Source organism: Cibotium barometz, chromosome 16, assembly GCF_041138505.1.
Source record: "Cibotium barometz isolate CiBa-2024 chromosome 16, ASM4113850v1, whole genome shotgun sequence".
Classification (NCBI taxonomy): domain Eukaryota; kingdom Viridiplantae; phylum Streptophyta; class Polypodiopsida; order Cyatheales; family Cibotiaceae; genus Cibotium; species Cibotium barometz.
In genome coordinates, this window is record NC_141061.1 from 29531163 (window position 1) to 29556077 (window position 24915).

General features: G+C 46.8%; 1 protein-coding gene across 2 annotated transcripts in view; it reads left to right on the top strand.

Annotated features, from left to right (window-relative positions):
• The window catches only part of LOC147630538 (uncharacterized), an 85438-nt gene extending 60771 nt beyond the window's left edge, over positions 1-24667 (top strand). For both annotated transcript variants that reach the window (XM_086810434.1, XM_086810435.1), the window contains exon 2: positions 23729-24667. In XM_086810434.1, coding sequence (XP_086666560.1) covers positions 23862-24374 — 513 coding nt within the window. In that variant the 5' untranslated portion in view covers positions 23729-23861 and the 3' untranslated portion in view covers positions 24375-24667. The remainder of the gene's footprint in view (positions 1-23728) is intronic.
• Positions 24668-24915: the final 248 nt, after the last annotated feature.

The following is a 24915-nucleotide window of genomic DNA, read 5'->3' on the forward strand; positions in this document are numbered from 1 at the left end:
AGCCTGAGGTGTAGTTGTACAGAGTGGTTCAGCAGCAAGGAGTGTGTTTCAATTAACATATAGTAGGCACGTGGGACGCTTTTCTTTCCTCTCCACTGGCCTCCACGTATTAACAGCATTTGGCGGCACCTTCAACAACCTTGCTGGCTATTTCCCTGCCGGTGCTGGCTCACAGTTGCCGTGCAAAACTCTTGTTTGCCTTGTGTTGCAGTTGTGGTTTGGCTTTGCCTTGTGGCACTTTGTGATGCCTTGGACCCCAACCATAGTCACAAGGGACGGGGGACGGTGACGGGGGACGGGGACGGGACAGGGGACGGCCATAAGTAGGAACGGGGACGGGGGAGGGAACGACACTCAAAAAATACTTAGAAAAAAAAGTTTTTCTACTCTACACTTATTCTACTTTGGAAGTACATCAAAATGAGCACAAATTTACACTAAAATGGTAAGCTTTTGAGTCATATTAACAAAATACGCCAATCAAAGAGTGAAGGCGTTCACGGTTGATTGTATTAATAATTAAGTAGATACAAAATGAGTCATGACTCAAGAGTTAGGACTAAGCCTTAAGGAGGTAGAATACATGGATGGACTCAAATGAGTCAATGACAAAAAGTGCTAAAGTCTAGAGGCTAGAGGCTAGAGCTAAGTAGTAAGGCCCATGAATCATGATCCATGAATGATCATCCACGTGAAGTGCTCGCCTCATGGTCATGGGTAGCTTGTGCCAAAGAAGCATCAAGCTCATCCTCAGTCTCATCCTCACTGGCATGCTACTTGCACCTCATCCTCTTGTTGCTCTTCTTGTTGACTCATCTCCCACTCGGTGAAGGGATCTGCCTTCTTGGTCACGCTCTTGCAAAGCATTCGCAAGTTCGCGCTGACGAAGACAAGGTACATTGCATGCTATACCCTGAGTCGGTTCCTCTTCCTAGAGGCAATGTGGCTGTAGGTACTCCAAAGTTGCTCCAAGCAAGAGGAGCTGATGGTGTGGCTGTCGCATGCACTTTGCACTGTAGCGCATGGTGACAAACTAGCTCATCATCAGCAGTGCAACATTTGTACATTATTAGGTCCATTCAGGATAATATTTGTCGTACGCCGTGACCCCATTGTATATCCTTAATCCAAGATAAGTTAGGCACGAGCTACATAGGTCATTCTCAGCCATAGTCAGTCAGTCAGTCAGTCAATCTAAGTCCCTTAACCCACTTAAAGAGACGCATTCATGCATATATAGTCAGTAGAAACCTTATGGTTTGCATCAGAAAGCATCCTGCATATTGCACATCATTCATGCATAACATCTAGACCATTGCAGGAACCTCAGATAGCATCCAGGATTTATCTAGGATTTTTCTGGTAAATTTTCCAGCATTTTTAGCATTTTATACATCATTGAGACATTTTATTTGGACATGTGCAGTCGGCCAGCTTTGTAGCCAGCCGACTGGCACATCTTGTCCATATAAATAGAGGCTTGGCATAATCATTTAGTCATTCATCATATTCAGCAAGAGAGCCATCAAGCGCTTACCATCCTCAGCCCCAGGAGCATAGGCGATTGCAGTTTCAGCCATCTCTCTTCAGCGTTTGTCTCCTACAGCCCAAGGCGCCTCAAACGCATGAGCATTCAGCCATCTACATCAGTAAAATGCAGCAGTTCAGCATTCAGCCTTCAGTCCATCTTGCGTTTTCTGCATCCATACAGTTTTCAGCATTCATTCATTCATAAAACGCAGCATTCTCATTCATTTACAGCATTCATATACAGTCTAGAACAGTCCCAAACAGCCCCTCTCTCAGGCCTAGCTTTGCATCCCTCCCTCATACCACTGGGAAGAGTGCATAGGCTCGAGATTGGACATCTTTGGTACTTCTACAGCAGTGCACAATTCAGCCCAACACTTGGTCTTTAGAGGTTTTGCGTTTGGCTTATCGTCAGTCACACCGTCAGTCTCTTTAAAGATAATAAAGCGAATACTATCTTGGTAACGGGATAGGGGGTCCTTCAGTGGGTAATTCGGGACCCCATACGGTGTACAATTCTCATCTCTCTCTCATATCTCTCTAAAGTTTGAAGTATTAAAGTGGATTGCTAAACTCACGAAACTCAGGATATAGATGACGGTGTGAGCATTTGTGTGACAGGATCCTCCAATACGAAGACTTCCACTGCATATTACATTGGTATCAGATTTAGCTTGTACACACACACACACACACACACCGTATCCTAGCGTGAGAGCATCCTTGGATGGTCAGATTGCGTTCCAGCACAACCACCGACTTCAGCGTCATGTCTATAGAGAAGAGTACTCATCAGTTGGAAGACGTCTCCCCCAAGGAGACCTTGCTCTTCCGTTTACCGCAGACACCATAGCTCTTCTTAGAGCTCAGAACCAGCTGCTCATGGAGCGTCTCCAACTCTTGGAGGCGGCACCATCACGTCCTCCTTCGCCTCCAGCAACACCCGCCTCTTCTTTCAAATGGAACAACAAAGGAGAGAGGACGAGGCCCAAAGGGGAGAAGAAAAAGCAGAAGCAGAAGCTAGAAAGCAACAAGAAAAAGCAAAAAGACGGGACTATAAGGAAGCCCAATGCAAGATCGACGAAGACCGGCGTTAGGCTGAACTTGCAGCTCGGTAGCACCAACGAGAGCTCGATCGAGAACGTATGTTACTCGAGCACCAAAGGGAAAAGGAGGCCATTCATCTTAGATACCAGCATCTCTCTTCAGCATCCCCAATCTCAGGTGCCACCAGCCAGCAGTCCGCAGCATCAACTACCGTCATTCGAAGTCAACCTAATTTCAGTAAGTATGATGGTAAGTGTGATCATTTAGCTGTAAATCAGTTTATTCATCAATTTACTGCTCATTTTCCATTAGCTAGGATCGCAGATCCTCAGGATAGAGTCCACGTAGCGGCTCCCCATCTCATTGGCGAGGCAGTCACTTGGTGGCAGCATTTGTCTAATCTCTATACAGACCAGACCACAGGTGTCACAGCTATCAGCTGGGATACCTTTGTCCATGACCTGAAGACCAGATTCCTCCCGCCCTAGTACATGACCGGTCTGGCAGATGAGTTCTATGGACTCAGAGAGAACGGATCCCCAGTGCTTCGGTTCCTAGCAAGGTTATCACTTTAGCACAGCAATTAGGGTTATCTGCATAGGCCAAGATGGAGCAATTCATTCGTGGATTGGATCCTAACATTCGGTTCACTGTTCGTAACTTTGAACCCAGTACATATGACCGGGCTTTGACTCTCGCTCAGAATGAAGAGATGAAGATGAACGGCGGTAAGTCCAAGCAGTCATCTTTGTCCAGTACCAAACCCCGGCAACAGTAATCCACTGCTCAGCCAGGGAAAGGTAACGCATCTTCTAAAGATGCTAAGAAAGACGACAGCAATAGCTCCAGTTCAGGGGGTAAGAAAGACAAAGAATCTAAGCCTAAGAAAACCCCAATGAAAAGGCTAAAGCAGGCATTATTGGAGGTTATCTTTCTCCAGAGGAGTAAAAGTATCAGTCAGAAAATAGATGGGGCCCTTCAGTGGGTAATTCGGGACCCCATATGGTGTACAATTCTCATCTCTCTCTCTCTCTCTCATATCTCTCTAAAGTTTGAAGTATTAAAGTGGATTGCTAAACTCACGAAGCTCAGGATACAGAAGACGGTGTGAGCATTTGTGTGACAGGATCCTCCAATACGAAGACTTCCGTTGCATATTACACTGGCTAAGTATGCGGATGGCAAGCTGCTGTAGCTCCGGTCTGTCCGAACCAAAGTCCTCCCACCATAGAGCAGCACCAACTTTGGAGCGGTCAACCTGTGCATCATGACATCCATAGGAGCCATGAAATGACCTGTACATGGAAAGCTGGTCCTTGATCTTGCGCCTAACCGATGCATCAGGCACAAGATGATCCAAGATGATCCTCCATCTAGCGCTCACCTCCCGGTCGCTCACCTGCTTGTTGCCTTGGAATTTTGGGTCCACCACATAAGCTGTTGCATGCAATGGAGAGTGGTAGGAATTCCACCTTCCTAGACACAAGCATGGATCTCCTCGTATCTATCTTCGTCAGGCACGAAGTCTTTCAACTTCTCTATCATGCGGGCCATGGCCTCGTAGACCTTGCCTATGCATGGTTGCATAGCGTCTACAATCCTCAATAGGTGGACTATGGGCCTCACCATAGCATCCGTGGTCTTCACATGCTCCCACCAAGAGGCGTCATCTGCCCGTAACCTACACTCTTGGCCAGTGTTTGTACGGGACTCTTGCATGACGACAAACTCGTCGCTAAGGAAAAGCCCCCTCAAAGTACCGCTACAATCCTTCAACCAGCCCAACATGAGAAAGTTGTAGGCAAACCGTGTGTCGGAATATTTGAGGAGAGAGAGAGAGGACCTCTTGTTGAACTCATGCCGAAGTCTTTGGTGGTTGAGGACAAAGGAGACCATGGTGTTAGCCTCCTCAATTAGCGGGCTGATCCATGGCAATGCCGCGATGTCCTTGAGGAGGTTGTTTAGGCAATGAGCCATACAAAAGGACACCATGACATGTCCATACATACCTTGGAGAATAGTTCCTGTCGCCCTATTGGAAGGCTCCCCATCCGTAACAAAGCCCACTACATGCTCGGGGCCAACGATCTCCATGGTGGTAGCCCACTCCGCCGCAAGCACATCCGCGCTCTTCTCGGTGCCGGATGCATCATAAGATGAGATGAAGTACATCTCTCCGTGGGAATATGCAACCATGCCGTGAATACTCCTCTTGCGGGTGTCACTCCATCCATCCACAATGAGGGAGACTCCGTTCCTCTCCCATTGCCGCTTTGCGTTGTCGGCCGCTTGCTCTACAATGCGCTTCTCCTTCTCGAGCAATGTAGTGCGCAAGCTCTCGGATGAGGGGGTTGTATAGGTTGAGCCATACTCCCCTTGAAGTATTCCGACCTATTCAAGAAAGTAATTTACTAATGAGAAGGGGACTAGGATGATGAAAACATGAATGATGAATTGGCAATGATCGATTGCACTTACCTAGCCGCTTGAAAGGCAATGTGGTCGTGGAAGAAGAAGCGGGCCACCGCCATATAAACCTCCTCCTTCAACTTGGGGTTCCAATTCTCCCCAAGTGTAGATTGTCGCCGTGGGCCACGTAATGGTTGAGAGGTCGTGGAGATGGAGGGTGTCGGCGTCGTGGATGGAGTAACATTCCGACTCGATGGTGAAGGTGATGGCGTGCATGATCCCGATACACCACATGACTCCATTGTAGAGGCTTGAGTTCCTCTCCCTATCGTCGTGGGATCCACGACCACTCGTGGTGTCCTTCTTGCCGCTTTGACCACCTCGTAGACGCTAAGTTGTCAAGAAGTTCCCGTCTCTTCTCGGGCGTGACATTCGTGCAAAACCTCACCTCATGCCCACTCTCATGCAAGAGGTGGGCTTGCACTTTGTCGGCGCCACCCGTTCGCCGGTATGGGCAAAGCTTGCATGTCCATGGCCGAGAACCACCTCCATGAGCGGATGGGGTGTAGAATGTAGTTAACCTCCTCCCACCATGTCCATCCCGTTGTCCTTCTAAGGGAAGCCCTAGCACGTGAGGAGGATGCCATGGTTGAAGATGACTCGACTCTTGAGCCTTGAGCTATGAGAGAGAGAGAGAGAGAGAGAGAGAGAGAGAGAAATGAAATGATATATTAACGTTCTCAAAAGGCCAAAATGACCTATGAGACCAAAAAGGTTACAACAATTGGTGGATCTGATACAATGTCTGTGTAAGAAAAGCTAAAACAACTAAACAACTAACTGAAATTGAAACAATAACTATGAGGAAAAGTAAGGTACTAGGAGCTCCTAATGGATAGCATGTGGGAAGGAAAACTCCAGCAACAAAGGTAGGCATCATATACATCACTATCCAAAGATGTCTCTCATCGGTTGATGGCGGATATCCTCAATGTCCTGAGAGAGAGAGAGGCCTAGAGGCTTGGAAGTTGGAAGACTCAAGAGGCTTGAGAGAGAGGTGAGAGAGAGAGAGAGAGAGAGAGAAAGAAAGATTTTATTAACGTCTTCCAAAAGACCGAACTCGGCCTATGAGACAAATCAGTGTACCTGTGTGGGGTATCCTCTGTCATCCCAACAAAATGAAAAAGTACTGAACTAAAAAGCTGAATCTGGGTGTGCAATAAGTACAGTGAGTAGTGGAGGGGATGGAGCTCTATTACTAGGAGAATGCAAAGCTATATGCATGGAGTATACAATCATGATATGCAACCTAGCTAGCTCCATCCTGTACCATACTAGGGGTATAAAATGTATACATCAATGAAGGGGGTGTCCACAGCTCCCTGAAGAACATGCCTGGGTCTGCTCTGAAGCGAGCCAGTCGCTCCCCACCCTCTTTGTGAAACTGAGCTCTGATCTCTGTCATCTCTCTCTTGTAGAGGCGTGCTGTTCGAAAGCCAAGTGTCCTCTGTCTCTTGCGGGCTCTAAGTGTCTTTGCTCTCTCGAGAGTAATTCCCTGCTGTGTAGGGGCTGGGAGTGGGGTGGATCTCTGAAAAAATGTAGTAATCTGTGTCTGTCGTCCCCCCTCTGGAGTCGTCTGAGCCTGTAATGATGTCCCTCTGTGACGTTGTATGTCTAGAATGAATCTTTCCAGTATGCGTTGGTCTGTTGCCTCAAAGAGCTGGCATAGGGAATGTGGCTCTCTGAATAAAAATGGATATCTCTCTCTGATGGCTGTATATGCTCTACATCTGCATACATAATGCTCCTCACTCTCCACCTCCTCTCTACACAATCTGCATACCCTCTCCTCTCGAGGGATCCGTGCTGCTCTGCCATTCTCGATCTCCAATCGATGTGATGAGACTCTAAGCTGACCAATAGCTACTCGGGAGCCGTGTGGTAAAAAGCCCTCGATGTATCTAGGCCTCTCTATAAATCCATCATCAATGATACTCATGAAGTGATCTCTGTAGTACAGCATCTTTGGTGGAAGAGGCTGTGTAGGCGATATCCATGTCTCTCGTGTACAGAGCTGCCATAGGTCCTGTCTCAATACTTTGTTCCTCTCACTATGAGAGAGACGGATATGTGGTGCATCCCTGTCATACTGGAATGGTGGTAGATGATCCATGTCTAGGCCATGCTGTGAGAACCAATGTGTGACCTGTGCATACCATGATCCTGTGTCTCCTGCCTCAGCCAGCTGTCTAGATGCCTCAAAAGCTCTGTATGACGATCTGTCTTGTGGCATCTCTCTAAATTTGTCTAGCAGGCATATAGTATGGAATATGGCCTCTACCATCATAGGAGGCGCAACAAACTTTGCTCGGATAATGTCATGAGGTACTGACGGTTTGCTGCGTATCATGCGTGCCATCATGAGGGCATGTGGTCTCTCTATCTGTGTCCACCAATGGGTAGCAAGGCCTGGCGCCCATATCGCTGCTCCATACATCAGTGCCGGTGTGACTAATGTGTCAAATAGGCACCCCTTTGTCCGGGGCTCCTGAAAATGCGCCTGGTGGCATTGTCTCTCTAGCATAGCCAATGTTGCATATCCCCGTGTTAATCTAGCTCTGGTTGCTGAACCCATGGTGAAGCGCGTGGCTGCTGCAGAGAAGGTAACCCCTAGGTACACGTATGATGTCACCACCTCCACCTGGCGTCCCTGCGCGAGAGTGAATGTCAGTTGACTCCTGCCCTGTCTCGATGTATGAAAGACCATAACCTTGGTTTTCCCAAGGTTCACAGTAAGACCCCTCTGTGTGCAGAAATCATCGAGTGCATGTAGATGCTGCTGTAGACCTCCTGGAGACTCAGACACTAATACAATATCATGAGCATAAAGCATAATATGTACTGAGGTACCTGCTAGATGAACTCCATCTCCGCCTCCCCGTGTAATGAAGTCAGCCACCTTATCAATGTATAACCCAAATAGTGTGGGGGAAAGTGGGCATCCTTGCTTCACACCAATGGTGCTAGCAATAGTCTCGGACATGCCTCTTGGGCATCTGACTCGCCCAAAGACCTGCTCATATAATGCATAGATACCCCATGTCATATCTGCTGGTATGCCAAGAGACTGTAGGTGCTGAAGGAGCCTCTCTCGTGGTACTGTGTCAAATGCCTTGCGGAAATCCACAAAGTAGCAATAGAGCTTTCTCTTCCTCACTCTGGGCTGATCAATCATACATCTCAAAGTGAATACATGGTCAGTGGTAGAGAAAGCTCTCCTGAAGCCTGCTGAAACCGGCCTCTGATAGAAAACAAGAGTGCGGTAGACTAGCAGTCACCCGTCCACTTGTAGTCTAGATGTGAAACAAAGCAGATTGGAGCTAGAGTGCCCAAATCTGAAAACACAGCGACACCTGTTGGCCCCAAAGCTTGGCGCCCCTTGCGGTATTTCTTTATTCAATTATAATAAAATGAATGGCTGAGTACAACACAAAGATCAGCCAAGAGTTTACACCTGTATATCCAATCTGACGGCCCACAAATCCTTCTTAGCACAGAGGATCTATGCACACAGATCTGTGTCTCCAAATAACACACTGTGCCTCCCTCTGATCAGCCAAGATCACTAAGCAGGCCAGCCATGGGCATACATCTGGCATAACTCAAGTGCATGATACATCTTCTCAGCTCAAACATACATGTGCTGTCCAAACTCTGTCTCAACCCTTGTCAATCTGCCATACCCCTCCTCTCACAAGGGGCCAGATAACTCATATCTGCAACAGACATCAAGCAGTAGAAAGAGAGATAGATGAACAGAAACAAGGCTTACCAAGTTCAGCTCGTGAAACAGCACTGGAGGAAGCAACAGCACCAATTTGTACTTGCAGGCACTTGTATCCACAACCCTGCTTCACACATGTGCTTGTACTTGCCTGTATCCTCCTCCTGATGTTCACTCTTAGGCTGTCCTTGAAAATACAGATCTGAAAATCAGCACTGTACCCGTCTGTACCACCTCGGGATACGTGCCAGGAGTTGTACTTGCACAAACAGTCTGCTGTCCTGATTCTGGTCGCCTGAATCTGAGTAACCAGGCCTGTCCAGCACCTGTCTGCACCCCTGCAGCAACTGTACTTGCTGTACCTGGCTGCCCGTACACTGTACGGCAGCTGTACAGTACTGTACTTGCTGAAAATCTGACTGTACAGCCTGTGTAGGGCCTGTGCGCAGCCAGTCCAGCAGTGAAGAAGTCTCACAGCTTGTACCAAAGAGAGAGAGAGAGAGTGTACTTGCACAATCTGGCCGTACAGTGCTGTACGGCTGATTTACACTCAGAAAAACAGCAACAGCCCTCCAAATCTGCAGTCGACTTGCTCTTCCACCTCTCCACGTTTTGTGTACATGCGCTTGAGAAACTCCACGATTCCCTTCCCAAAAAGCTAGAGAGAGAGGGAGGAGAGAGAAGCACTACTCCAAAAGTGGCTCCTCCCCAAAATTAATCCCTAGGGCCCCAAACTTTAATAAGTTCCTAGGGCCACTAAGGCCTAGGGGCAAACTTTAATAAACATTAAAGTTTAATGTTTCTAGTTCCCCCCTTCACACCTAGGGATGTCCACACATCTTAAACTTTGTCCGGGCACCCCCCATGTGTTGCAACCACCATGCCCACACTTGTACTGTTCCATTTTCACAGGGCCATGACATACCCCCCTCTTGAAAAATGGCAAGCGTCCTCGATTGCATTCTGGTGATGCATCAAAATATCCAAAGTGAAATATACAATATGGCAAGATCAGCGTCCCAATCTCTCTGAGCCATACACATGTATCAACATTCACTGCAAACCAATGACATAGTAAGAGTCCAAGTTGTATACCACTGTGAACCATACATATCCACAAAAATCTCCATGTGACTAGTACACATATATCATAGAAGTCCCATAAACAGATGTACTGTCAGCCTCTGTACCTTCGGGTGAGAGAAAATCTGCACCAAGCGACCTCTAGATGTCATCTGAGCCTGTCTGTATCAAGGGAGTGGAGGTGCTACCCCCCTCTTGAGCATCAGGTAATGCTCCAAACCCATGCTCTGCTGAACCTGAATGAGCCACAATAAGAGTCGGCTCTAACTCAAAGGCATCGAGATAAAGCTGCAAAACCTGAGGTGAATCTGTTAAGTCACCTTCCTCCATCCACTTCGCATCCATCGGTGAATAGTTCTTGAACTTCACAAGATAGCGACGGGAAACTTTACCTCGTACCTTCCTTTCTTTATGTGCCAGTATCTGCTCTGGAATTAGAACCTCATCAAGTTCCTCAACTTCCCGCTGAGCCTCATCTGATACATCCTCAGGCACATCCCCACGGAAAGGTCTAAGAAGACTCACGTGAAAAGCATTGTGAATCCTCCAGTGATCTGGTAACTTCAAACGATAGGTTACCTCACCAATCTTTTCCAAAACCTGAAAAGGCCCATAATATCGCATGCTCAACTTAGGGAATAAGCGCTCTTTACCCTTCATCTTCTTGAGTCTAGCCTTTTCAAAGCGCAAAAGAACCCAATCACCCAATGCAAACTGTAAATCACGTCTGTGACGGTCTGCGGCTTTCTTTTGCTTCTGCTGAGTTTTCTGGAGGGCCAACTTAACTCTCCGATAAGCTTCATCCAAGCTCTCTACATACTGATCAGCCTCAAAGATCTTATCCTTTGTATGCAAAATGGGTGGTACTTTCTTCCCTCCTTCTACAATCTCAAAAGGCGTCTTGCCTGTCGAGCTATGTACAGTGTTGTTATATGCAAACTCCACCAAAGGAAGATACTTTTCCCATTGTTGCTTGTGCTCTGACACATAACACTTGAGAAGATCCAACACTGTAGAGTTAGCCTCTTTTGACTGACCATCTGTCTGTGGATGAAATGACGATGAAAACTTGAGAGTTGTACCCATGTTGTCAAACAACCCTCTCCAAAACAAACTCGTCATCCGTGGATCACGATCACTAATGATAGACGTAGGCAAGCCATGATACTTGAAGATGTTCGCCATGAACAACTTCACCATATGATCCACTTTAATTGTCTTCCGCACGGGAATGAAATGAGCCTGCTTACTGAACCTGCATATGATAGTCCACATGCCATCATTTCCCGTATGTGTCCGTGGAAGATCAAATACAAAATCCATGGCAATGCTCTCCCAAGGTCTATCCGGAATAGGTAAAGGCTGTAATAACCCAGGTGTCTTCTGATGGTCAAACTTTACCTTCTGACATACGATGCATTGCCTCACAAAGGCATCAACATCTTTTCTCAAGGTTGGCCAATAAAAGAAAGTCTCCACTGCTTTGACCGTGGCGTCAATACCTCTATGACCTGCATACGGTGGAGCATGACTTTCAATCATAACCTTGAGTCGCAATGGCCTGGTAACACACAGTCTGCCATGCATCAATAAAAACCCATCTCTGAGAGTATAATGCTCATGCCGCTGACCCTCAGACATCTGATCATACAACCTTTCAAAATCCTCATCATGGGCATACTGCTCTTTCATTTCATCAAGCTCATGATGATAAGCAAGTGAAACTGCAGAGACCTGTGGCTTGCATGACAAAGCATCTGCCACTACATTCTTTTTGCCTTCCACATGCACAATCTGGAAGTGAAACATTGACAAAAAGTTTGCCCAACGCATATGCTTCTCTGAAAGCTTAGTCTGCGTGAGGAAATATCGCAAGGTCTGATGATCTGTCTGCACAGTGAAATCAGCCCCAAGCAAGTAGTGTTTCCAAGTAGAAAGAGCGTGAATTACAGCCAACATCTCTTTCTCATACACCTGTAAATGCTTCTCAGCATCTTGCAAAACTCTGCTCTCATAGGCTATGACATGTCCCTCTTGCATGAGAACTGCACCAATGCTACTTCCACATGCATCACACTGGACAACAAAAGCCTTTCGGAGGTGCGGTAACACCAATACTGGGTCCGAAGTAAGCTTTTTGAATGCTGTAATTTCCCGATCAGCCCATCTAAACGGAGTTGCTTTCTTCGTCAAAGCATGAAGAGGCGAAGCAATTTCAGCAAAGTGCCGTATGTAACGCCTGTAGTAGGAACACAATCCTAGAAAACTGCGTGCATCATGCACGGTCCTCAAAGCTGGCCAATTAAGTATTGCTTCCACCTTAATTTTGATGACATGACCCCTCCATCCTTACTGAGTTTTCAGAGCCTACTATCATCAAAGAATGTGCCCACAAACTCTCTATGAGGCCTGAAAATCCTGTCCATCATTCTGTTAAATGTGGCAGGCGCATTTGTCAAGCCAAAGGGCATAACCAAGAACTCATACAACCCAAATGTGGTTCGGAATGCTGTCTTATGCAGATCCTCGGGTCTAATGCGTATCTGATGATACCCGCTTTTCAAGTCAATACGACTAAAAACTGTGGAGCCCTGTAAGCGATCCAAGATGTCATCGATCCTCGGTATGGGGAATCGATTCTTGATGGTATTCTTGTTCAGCGCCCTGTAATCAATACACATGCGCCAAGAACCATCCTTCTTCTGCACTAAGAGCACAGGTGAGCAAAAGGGTGATGAGCTAGGCTGAATCAACCCCTTATTTAGAAGCTCCTGCACCTGACTCATAATCTCTTCCTGTTGGGCTGCACTAACACGGTACGGCGGTCTATTCGGTGGAGTACTACCAGGAATCAGATCTATAGCATGATCTTCTGGCCTCTCAGGAGGAAGTTCTCTTGGCAATGACTCGGAAAAACAGTCTTGAAACCCACTTAAGAAATCAGTCCTGTCCTTATCTAACATAGACAAATTAGACTTAGACTCATCATCCTGTGCATCCTTTACATAAATCAAGTACGCGGAAAGATGCTTTTTCATTACTGATGAAATCGCCGAAGCGGATACAATAGGAACAGATTCCCCTTTGAGTTTTACATCCAATACATGCTCTTTCCCTCTATGAGTTAGAGTAATTGTCCTATTGTAAGTATCCACCACCGCATGTACCCTGTGGCACTATGGCATCCCCAACAAAACATCACAGCCATCCAAAGGCATGATGAAGAACTCCTCGCTGTCCACATAATCCTGCAAATGAAGCCGAAGCTTCCCAATGATAGGAGTAACGGGTTCTGCATACCCTGGACAAGCCATATTAGCCTCATGTAACGGCCCCATCTCCTCTGCGCGAATCCCCAATCGGCCAGCCAAATCTGGTGAAATGAAGTTGGCTCTAGCACCTGTGTCAAAGAAGATCAAAGCATTCTGATCTCTCACTTTGCCCCATGCCCTGCACAACTCTGTAGCTTCACCACCTAGCTGCTCCCCCACAAGATCAGGAACTAAGCCTGCAGAAGGCTTTGGTTTCTTTGGCTTGGGCTCTCCTTTATTGTCAGGATCCTTTTTGGACGTTCTTTTGGGACAATTGAATGACATATGCCCCTCTTCAGTACAGTAAAAACACTTTTGAGCATCTCTCAAAGCTTGTCTTTCCTCAGAAGTCCTTTTGGGCATTGGCAACCTCTTATACTTTGTCTCTGAAGACCCTTTAGTATCACGAGAAGCATGCCCAAATTTTTCAGCTTTCTTGCCTAATTTCTTACTGCCTTTAAACCCAGATGAACCACCTGTGAGTAACGCATTAGCTGTCATAGCATTTTCAATCATCTGTGACATGTTCGTTACTCTTGTCTTTATACAATAATCTCGTACCTCCTTGGGCAGCCCACAACAATACTTCTCTACCTGCTCAGACAATGGCACGGCACGATAAGAAGTCACTGGGAGTAAAGCTTCCCAAAACTTCTTGTTATAATCCTCCAAACTATCACACTTTGAAGCATCCAGCTTATGCCATGCGGTCATAACATCCACCTCAAATGTAGATGTGAGCCATACGGAAGAGAAAACCTGTTTGAATTGGACCCATGTGGTGGGTGCTATGCCCTGCAAAAGAAGAGTAGACCACCACTGCGAAGCATTGCCCTTGAGAAAAGTGGCAGCTTTCCTCACCTTAGAGGACTCTGTGTAATTCCCACCAGAAAAAGCAGCATCAAACTGCTGTAAAAAGGTAAGTGCCTTCAATTTATCCTTGGCCCCACTGAAAGTGTCAAACTTCACTGCAGCTCCCCCTTCCTTGTAATCCTTCGCCTTTCCCATAGGCGTTAGATTATCATATGGAAGTGGCTTCACAGGATTGCTGCCCCCAACATTCATACCCATCATTTGGTCAACATTTCCCATTCCCACACCAGGCATACCATACATTCCAGCCATGTTTCCATACATTCCATTATGCATACCTGGCTGCATGCCACCAAACATATTGCCTTGCATCCCAGGTTGCATGCCTGCAAACATATTTCCAGCCATACCGGACTGCATACCACCATACATATTCCCTTGCATGCCAGGCTGAAAATTGGCTCCAAAAGGCCCATACATACCCATGCCTCCCTGAGGATAACCCCCAGTCATGGATTGGAACACCGAGCCACCACCAAAATAACCTGGATGCATATTCTGCTGAGGAATAGGTGGCTGTCCATAGAAGGAACTCTGAGAGTTTGCTCCATAAGCATGCTGCATATTCGGAAACTGGCCAAAAGATGGTTCCTGTGGGATGGCACCACTAAGACCCTATGGAAGATTCTTCGAACGAACCTTCTTCTTCTTTTTCTGGGGCTCTGTGTGGGGCTCTGTGCGAGATCTCAAAAATTCAGCAAATCTCTCGCTCTGTGTGAGCTGCATAAAAGTATCCATAACACTAGCCAAGCGATCTTTGAACCGAGCATCATCATCCTCTTTACCATGTACATCTTCTGGTTGTGTTACATCCTCATAAGGCTCAACATCTGCAGCCTGTTCTCCTGCAAAAATATCCTCAGATACATCTCTTTCAGGAGAAGTCTCTTGCTCTTCTTCTTCATGATAGAAGTACTCTTCCTCTGTATCAGACATGTTTGCTGAATTTTCAGCGATGGCTTTCTTCAAAGCAACCACGAGCTCACCCCCTTCAGAAAGTTGATGATTGGTCCCGGGGACGGAACCTTGAAACCGGCCTCTGATAGAAAACCAGAGTGCGGTAGACTAGCAGTCACCCGTCCACTTGTAGTCTAGATGTGAAACAAAGCAGATTGGAGCTAGAGTGCCCAAATCTGAAAACACAGCGACACCTGTTGGCCCCAAAGCTTGGCGCCCCTTGCGGTATTTCTTTATTCAATTATAATAAAATGAATGGCTGAGTACAACACAAAGATCAGCCAAGAGTTTACACCTGTATATCCAATCTGACGGCCCACAAATCCTTCTTAGCACAGAGGATCTATGCACACAGATCTGTGTCTCCAAATAACACACTGTGCCTCCCTCTGATCAGCCAAGATCACTAAGTAGGCCAGCCATGGGCATACATCTGGCATAACTCAAGTGCATGATACATCTTCTCAGCTCAAACATACATGTGCTATCCAAACTCTGTCTCAACCCTTGTCAATCTGCCATACCCCTCCTCTCACAAGGGGCCAGATAACTCATATCTGCAACAGACATCAAGCAGTAGAAAGAGAGATAGATGAACAGAAACAAGGCTTACCAAGTTCAGCTCGTGAAACAGCACTGGAGGAAGCAACAGCACCAATTTGTACTTGCAGGCACTTGTATCCACAACCCTGCTTCACACATGTGCTTGTACTTGCCTGTATCCTCCTCCTGATGTTCACTCTTAGGCTGTCCTTGAAAATACAGATCTGAAAATCAGCACTGTACCCGTCTGTACCACCTCGGGATACGTGCCAGGAGTTGTACTTGCACAAACAGTCTGCTGTCCTGATTCTGGTCGCCTGAATCTGAGTAACCAGTCCTGTCCAGCACCTGTCTGCACCCCTGCAGCAACTGTACTTGCTGTACCTGGCTGCCCGTACACTGTACGGCAGCCGTACAGTACTGTACTTGCTGAAAATCTGACTGTACAGCCTGTGTAGGGCCTGTGCACAGCCAGTCCAGCAGTGAAGAAGTCTCACAGCTTGTACCAAAGAGAGAGAGAGAGAGTGTACTTGCACAATCTGGCCGTACAGTGCTGTACGGCTGATTTACACTCAGAAAAACAGCAACAGCCCTCCAAATCTGCAGTCGACTTGCTCTTCCACCTCTCCACGTTTTGTGTACATGCGCTTGAGAAACTCCACGATTCCCTTCCCAAAAAGCTAGAGAGAGAGGGAGGAGAGAGAAGCACTACTCCAAAAGTGGCTCCTCCCCAAAATTAATCCCTAGGGCCCCAAACTTTAATAAGTTCCTAGGGCCACTAAGGCCTAGGGGCAAACTTTAATAAACATTAAAGTTTAATGTTTCTAGTTCCCCCCTTCACCCCTAGGGATGTCCACACATCTTAAACTCTGTCCGGGCACCCCCCATGTGTTGCAACCACCATGCCCACACTTGTACTGTTCCATTTTCACTGGGCCATGACACCTGCCTGCCCTGATGAGCGTAAACTTGCTCGCTCAGCATATAAGCTAAGCTCTTGCTCCAACATTGCACCATAGAGTTTGGCCAACACGTGGCCAAGCATAACCGTCCTGTAGTTGCTCGGATTGATCATATCACCTGTTTTGTGGATCGGCACAATGGTATGCATCGTCCACTCCGCAGGCAAACCCTCTGCTAGTGCCCTGTTAAACAGGTGTGCAAGAAAAGGAGCCAAAGAATCTACTGCATATATGAGATGCTCACCCTGTAGGCCCATATGGTCGGCGGCCCGTCCATGCTGTAGGCGGCGGATAGCTTCCTTTACCATCGAGTGGGTAAAGAAGCTAGCTGTGGTAGGTCGAGGCTCCTGTGGCTGAGGTATAGGTGGCTGCTGTGGGGCGTGGTATAGGCCCTTTGCATATGTGTGCCATGTCTGTGGGTCTGCAATGGGTGTCGGTGTCCGGGGCTCTCTGAAGTGCCGCCATGAGATAGGGCTATCTCTACTCATGAAGAAATGGAAGATCTCTAGCTCCTGTATCTCTGCGCGAAGGCCCGCCTTTTGCGGCGAGTAAGTCTCCTCATCTCTCTCCTCGACTCCTACTCTGTGATGGCTCCCAAGGCTCTGTGTATGTGGAGCCGTGAGTATAGGGCTCTGCACTCGTCATCATACCATCTGTTCTGGGGCATAGTCCCAGATCTCGCAGGCTCTCCTAAGTGGACATTTAAATACTTGAGTAAATACGAGGCAAAGAGTAAAAAATTGTGTTGTTGCATTGAGACACAAGGCCTTGTTAAATAGGGCTTGAATAGGTACAGATGAAAAGGCAAATCCCTAACGAAAGGGTGTGACTCTTGAATGAATAGTTATGTCTTTTGGACGTAGAGATGTGTTGTTTGATCAATAGATGTGTCCCTTTTGAAGAGATGTGTCCTTTGGTGATGACCCATGTGACAGGGTGTGACCCTTCACTTGTGTCCTTTCAATGATTTGATAACCAATACGAAGGTCAATCCTCGTAAATAGGTAGCTTCCTACAGCCTATCAATCAAATCATGCACTCTAGGAAGGGGATATAACCTTATTCAACTTTTTATAGTTGACCCACATTCTCCAACTTTTGTCCTCCTTGTGCTTCAGAAGTACCGATGCCCCCCAAGGAGATTCACTCTTGCGAATTTTCCCCATTTTGAGATATTCAGACAACTATAGAGCAATCTCATCCTCTTCTAGCTGTCTCATCCTGTAAGGCGCTATGCTCACAAGCTGAGATCCTGGAACTAGATCAATCTTATGATCAACCGACCGATGGGCGAATGACCATGAGGTTAACTCAGCTCGAAAAACATCAGCAAAGTCTACCTTGATGTTCTCTAAAGCTTGTGTCTCCCCGTCACATGCATCCATGCATTGAGGTGCAGTGACATAGTGGCTCATCATTAGTGCCATACTTGTAAAGAATTCATACCTTTTTAGGAATATTTGTCGCACGCCGTGACCCCATTGTGAGCCCTAGTCCAAGGACATGTCAGGCATGAGCTACATAGGTTCTTCCAAGCCTTAGGTGTCAGTCACCTAACCCACTTGAAGATCACTCAGTGCATATAGGTCCGCCTAGCATAGCATGCATATAGAAGCATTTATGAGTTGTTTAGCGAAGGGATCAAAGGCTCTAGGCCAGCCTATGAGCCTTGCTTGTGGGCCGCCATGGGCCACACCAAATAGGGACATATAAGGTGTCTTACACTCAGTCAGAAGCCCTACAAGGGCTCAGACAACCAGTCAGCAGCATCTGGTACAGTAAGCCAGCATGCACGACAACCAGGACAGCACACGTGCAAAGTGATGAGAGCATTTAATGCTAATTATCAGCAATCGTGAGCATATATTTACTGGTAGGCAGTTGTCCATCTGACCAAATGGCAGCAAAGAGGCATATATAAGCATCCCCTCCATCCCAAATCATCTCATTCTTCATAGAATTCAGTAGCCATATATTTAGAAGCATGTGTGCTTAAGGCCTTGGTCTTGTGCATACATCTATCTCAGCTAAGCACTCTTGTGCACGCATTCAACCTTCAGTATTGCATCTCTCTCAGCAGATGTGGGTGTGCGTAAGGCTCTTTGAAGTGGCTTCACAATTGTCTTCATGGTTGTCACGGTACGAAAATACGATACCGTACGATACGATACCGGACGGGAATTTTGGGTACGATATGAAATTTTCGGATACCGTACGATAAAATACGGTTTTTATTTTTTACACTTACAACCTATGGAGCTTCAAGCTTGAATGTGAGGGAAGGTTGGGAGGGGAGGAGTCTACAGTGCTTGAGGAACCAGAACATGGATATGTGTCTCTCCTGGTTGGATCTCCCGATTGTCTCCAAAAAAGAACCTGGATGGGTAATGCAATACCAAAGGTCTCCCAGTGTAGCGTTTATGACTAAGGGACCGTTCTTGCACAAATACGAGGAGTGCATCTAGGGTGATAATGTTAGGGACTCCTCTCTAGATCAAAATTTCCATGTCCAAATCTTCTCCCTCGTACATAACTTGAGAATCTAATTGTCTAGCCTACCTATACCAGGGATCCCCAAGTGATGTAGCAAGATTCTCTCATCCTACTAATCAAGTGTACACTACCAGTCTACCTCGCCAGATTTTTTAGGTCTCTCAACAACCCCATATGGAATACTGAGTGGACACAAAAGTTGCGAAGTATTGCGAGCATTTGGGATCTTCGTAAAGCAAGGTTTCTATATTTTTTTTAAGCATTTGGAAAAAAAAATTTCAAGGAAAAATGGTTTTTTGGGGACAAAAAATCCCTAAAAATACCGTACGATATCGTACCACTCGTACCGTACCGTACGAACCTGTTCGTACGCGTACGAGAAACAACTATGATTGTCTTCAACCCGTTTGATTTCACAGCTACGGTTGAGTGTGTGTGGCTCAGACGGCTTATGGTGTGACTGACTTGGGTGTTGGACAGGAGTCTGCCACCTCTATCTTCACTGACAGTCAGAGTGCATTGGCAGTTGCGAGAAACCCAATTTTTCATGCTCGCACAAAGCACATTGAGGTGCATTATCACTATGTCAGGGAGAGACTCTCAGCAGGAGAGATCAGCTTGGCCTCTATGCCAACACAGGACAACCTCGCCAATCTTTTCACAAAGGCGCTTCCTCATGAGAAGTTCGAAGCTTTCCGCAAAGCTTTGGGCTTGCTCCCCTTTGTGGACTGATCTACTTCGAGCATGGCACTCCCCTATACATGAGTGCCAGCTCTCGTTCATACCATCACTCCCAGGGGGGATTTGTTGCCATATATATATAGGCAGTGATGTGTGTGAACACACTTGGAATGCGTTTTTTGGTAGTTTTTTCTTAAATAACAAACCCCTCGCGTTTTCCTTCATACTGTCTTTGAACTTGCTGCCGCTGCCTTCCACGCTTTGAACTGTGCTGCTGCCACCGCCTTATTTGCCCCCAGGGCTTGCATGTGCTCCCGCTTGCTCCTTTTTCTCCCACCTTCTTCTCTGCCCCCGTATCTGCCCCGGTCTTTGCCCTGCACGGTGCACCCTTTACTTCCACCTTTGCCCCCTTCTGCTCCCGCGTTTGCCCCTTCTGCTCACCTGCCCCTTCTGCTCGTCTGCCCCCCCACCATCTGCTCTCGCCTCTGCCATCTGCTCCCGCCTTTTGTCCCCTTTACTGCTCCTGCCTTTGTCCCCTCTGCTGCTCCTGCCTCTGCCCCATTTGCTCCTAATTCTTGAAATGGGCTGAACTCCGGATCCAGTGAATGCACATGTAGAGGAGCTAACCAATTACAACGAGTGGCCAAGGCAGGTGGAGATGCAATTATGGCGGTGACATTTACATAGGGAAGGCTACTCGTATCAAAGCCCACTTGGCCGGGTTTAAGGGGAAGGGCATTGTTATATATGCCCTAGAGTGCCCAAAGATGTGGCGAATCAGGTGTGAGCATAGATGGTGCAAAGTCTTAAGATGAGGGAGTTGAGAAGGATTTTTTAGGTAGTGGTCAAGGTGTGACCAAAAGGGAAAAGGATCAGGAAGAGGAAAGTGAAGGATCAGGTCAAGCTAGGCAAGTTGTGGCTTCAAGTTCGGTGCACATGCAAATGCCTGTTAGTGGCGCACCGTCACAGCCACCTAAGTTGCCCATTGTGAATGCATTGAAGAGGGGGAGTGTGAAAGCAGACATCCAAAAGCAAGCTGTGGTAGCGGCTACGAGAGAGATAACCAAATTGTTCATTCAATGTGCATTATCCTTCCACATATTGAAGACAAAGCACTGGAAAAGTTGCATGAGGGTAGTGAGCCCCATCGGCTATGAGTGGGAGGGATCTTTATACGAGGCCTTACGCACCCGTGAGCTTAGGAGAGAGCGTATGCATGTAGAGGAGGACATACAACCACTTAGAGCTACATGGGAGAAATATGGGTGCACACTTCTATATGATGGATGGTCAGATGTACGTAAAAGAAGTGTCTATAACATTTTGGTGTCCTCCGGCAAGGGCACTATGTTCTTAAAGGCTATTGATGCCTCTTTGCCAAGTACAATGGTGACAGGGGAGTTCATTTGGAGACACTTGCACGAGGCTATGATGGAGATAGGCCTAGAGAACATAGTGCAGGTTATTACAAATAATGGCTTTAATTGTGTTAGTATGGCTAGAGAGTCACCTTGTTTGACAGCAGCAACACAGAGGATGTGGTCATGGAAAAGGCTGCTCGGCGAGCGCGGTTCTTGTTGACTTCAGTAGAGAAGAAGGTAGAGGGATTTAGCATAAGCATGACGACGAGCATCAAGTTTGAAGCTCAAGGTGCTAAACTAGTTATTTAGGGCATCGAATTTGTGCGAGATTTTATGGTTGCCCCTCTTGTAGGAGCAAAATTCAATGGTTTCACACCATTTTTGGAATTTACCGGATTTACTGGCCTTTATCAATATTTAGCAGATTTAATGGACTTTTGGACACGCTTTGGTAATGGGACTCGGGAGGCTACAAAAAATTGTATGTACAGGCGCCCATATCTATTGTAAAGTGGCCGGGCAAAGTCATTAAAGTGCTTTTGGACTGGGGTCAAGTATTATTCATGTGAATACCCTTTTTGATAGGCGTGCCTATTGGAAGAAAAGTAGATTATTACAATTTTTATTTGTCTTAAAACAAGGAAAGCAACATCAAAAGTAGGACGAGTTTAATACAAAAGGGACGAGTTTAATACAAAAAGGTGGTTTGAGGGTTAATATGATCATAAAAAGAGCTTGGTGCTGGCAAGGAGGCTGGTTGACTACTTCTAAGGGTTCTCCTTAGTTGGTTGCCTCCTCTAGGGCTGGTCCTGGACATTTTGGAGCGGTACATGGAGTTTTGACAAACTTTTATGCAAGGAAAAGCTAAAAGCAAGCTGTTTTAGGGTTCTCAAGGCTGGAAATCAGATTTACAGCCTCACCTTTTTTGTCGCTCTGTGCTGCATGCCGCCTCCCCTACCGGCCTTTCCTACTCCTATCCTTGTCCTGCTTGTAACCCTTCTTCCCATCCGTCCGGCCTCTTCTGTTATGCTGGTCCCTCCCTCCCCCCCACACAAAACCTCTTATGTTATGCTGGTTCCTCCCGCCCCCCTCCAATCCGTCCCGCCTCTTCTATTATGTTTGGCCCCCCCCACCCCCCCCTCCCTCAACACGCATACACACACACACACACACACAACCTTCTGCGTGTTTGCTGCCCTGCACCCCTGTTTCAGACTCCTCTTGCTCATTGCCCTTCTGCCACCCCTTCCCTGTTTCACCAGGCAGACTTCGTTGCTCCACGTTACTCTCGTGCTTACGAGGCAGTTGGTTGGCGCCCTTTGGTTTTTCCCCTTTAGGATTCCATGGCAATTGCTCCATCTTCCTTGGTTGAAGTCGCCATCAGTTGTCAACTTTCAGATGCGGACCTCCAGCGCGTCGCCTCCTCAAGGTAACCCACAAATCTTGGTTTGCAAGTTTGTTGGCAATCCAGCCCTGGAACAGATGCGGGATGTCTTGCAAGCCACCATAGGTGGGCAGGAGCATATTGTAGATGTCCAATGTCTTGGCGATGGATAGACCTGGATTGAATTTGATTTGGTCACCCGAGTGGCGAAGATCTTATCGTCAAGCTCATTCGCAACATGGGGCTCCTAGAGTGGTAACATGGATACTCTTGTGGACTCAAACCCATTGGCAAGAGCTAGAGGTTTCGTGGTCTTGGTTGCTTCTGTGGCCTCCTAAAGGAGTACCATGCTCTTTTCCCATTAATTGATCTCTCTCTCTGTCTCTCTGTCTCTCTCTCTCTCTCTCATTGACCTGGTTGTTGTTGCGAGCGCACAAATGTCTTTTCTGGGGTTTGAGAGAGAGAGAGAGAGAGAGAGAGAGAGAGAGAGAGAGAGAGAGTTGGTGATGGCAGCAATGGTTGGGGAAATGAAGTTGGAATGGGGTTTGCTTTGAGATGCAAGAGAGACGGAGAGAAGGCCAACCGCAGGTTGGGGGGGGGGGGGGGGGTGTGGCGTTATCTTATAAATCGCCCCTCCAATCCCCTCATTCTTCATTTTTCTTTACCCCATCCTTGAAGAGCAGAAATCAGTCCGCATGTATCATGCATATCCAGCCCAAAACTGCAGCAAATCAGGACCTTTCTCCTCAGCCTGCAGTTTCAGCAAAGTAGACTTGTTGTAAGGCCAGATGCTCAGTTCCTGGTGAGTATTTCACACAGCACACAATGAGATGTTCTATTCTCACAACTTTTTCATATCAGTAAGCAAACACTCTGCAAGGTTTCTTGTTTTTTTTTTTTTGGGGGGGGGGGGGGGGGGGGGTGTGTTTGTTGGCCATTTGGACTCGTGCTGCTGTAGTGTTGGCTTTGTAAGGACCTTAGCCTCTTGGTAAGGTTGTGCTTTCAAATGGCTGACTCTTTCTGTCAGCAGGCCCTTGCCGAGTGGCTATCATACCATGGCCCAAGATCCAACCTGGACACCTATATTGCACTTGTTACACTATGAATGCAGTATAGTAAAGGGCGAAATTCACAACAGGTTTCGTTTGTGTTCATGGAATGCTTTATTTAACACTATAATTAGTCAGCTGCAGTCTGTTTTGGGGAAGTATCGTAAGGCTTTTTGACATTTCCTTGTAGAAGGGGAGTAGATTTTGAAGGCGGATGGAACATTATTCCATGTCTGTATCAAGTATAGCTTATTTTGACAGGGAAACCAAAAAATTTGATCAAGCTCAGTCATGGCGGCTGCTTGGATTATAAAAGTCACAAAAAGGGTTCAGATGTAAAGCTGGTGGTTGCACCCAGACTTCCCGTAAAAGACTACCAGTCATTTGATGCATTATGACCATGTCTAGCACCAACCAGGGTAAAACCATGCTTGATTTGATGAAAGACGGAAAGCAAGATTTCTCAGTAAAGCTGGTGTCTAGCACAAAAAATGAGAATGAGCGTGGTTTGATGGATCACCGCGTGACTGTCTATGCCAAACAGAAAGAGATCAAGGAGCATGGTTTAGATGCAGAGAACAACATACATGAGGGGAAGAGGATTAAAGAGAGTGGCGGCACGACGCAAGAGAAGCTCATAGGCTTCTTCGAGTCCGTACAAAAGCAGCATCCCGAGTCGCGCCTTGAGTTGCAGTACGTGGACGGCAACTGGAAAGTATGGTGTGGGGCCTGCAAGAAGCTTTTGCGGCCCGACAAATCAGGGAAAGCGATCCACAATATACAACGGCAGCACTTTGCGTCTTCACGGCATAAGAAGAAGCTACACCTCATGCTACAGGGAGAAGAAGAGGAAGCAGAGAGGCAGAGAAAGCGTCCAGACAGAAGAGGCGATGCAGTGCAACCGTGAGCACACTCACGAAACAAGAAGGACAGTTTAAGTTGCCATATGCTACCGTGTATGGGGTGGTCCTTGTTTAAGTACATCAGACAGTAGTGCTAGCATGTACTAAATAGCAGGATGACTACTTAAGCTTTTTGAATATTTAGTTTGCTTGCTTGGTCAGAATTCAAGAAAGGTTTCTGACATATTGTGCTTGTGAGTTGTTTTAACAGACCATAAGATACAGTTGACAAGCTCATTAAACATGTAGGGCCTTAGTCTATGATATCTTTTGTAGAGATGGATGGTAAGGTTAGACTCGTGTGTTTTGCATTATTGCACTTAAAGTAAGTTCTGTAGATCTCTGTTATGCCCATTGGTATTGGTAGCATTATTGCACTTAGAGTAAGTTCTGTAGATGTCTGTGATGCCCTTTGGTAGTGGTAGAAGGATTTCCTTGAGTTTATAAGCACACATGGCCGAGTGCAGTAAATCTTTCATGGATGGGGAAGTTGAGGTCGGTGGGTTCTGTCATATGGCTCTGAAAAAATGTATAAATGTGCCTAAA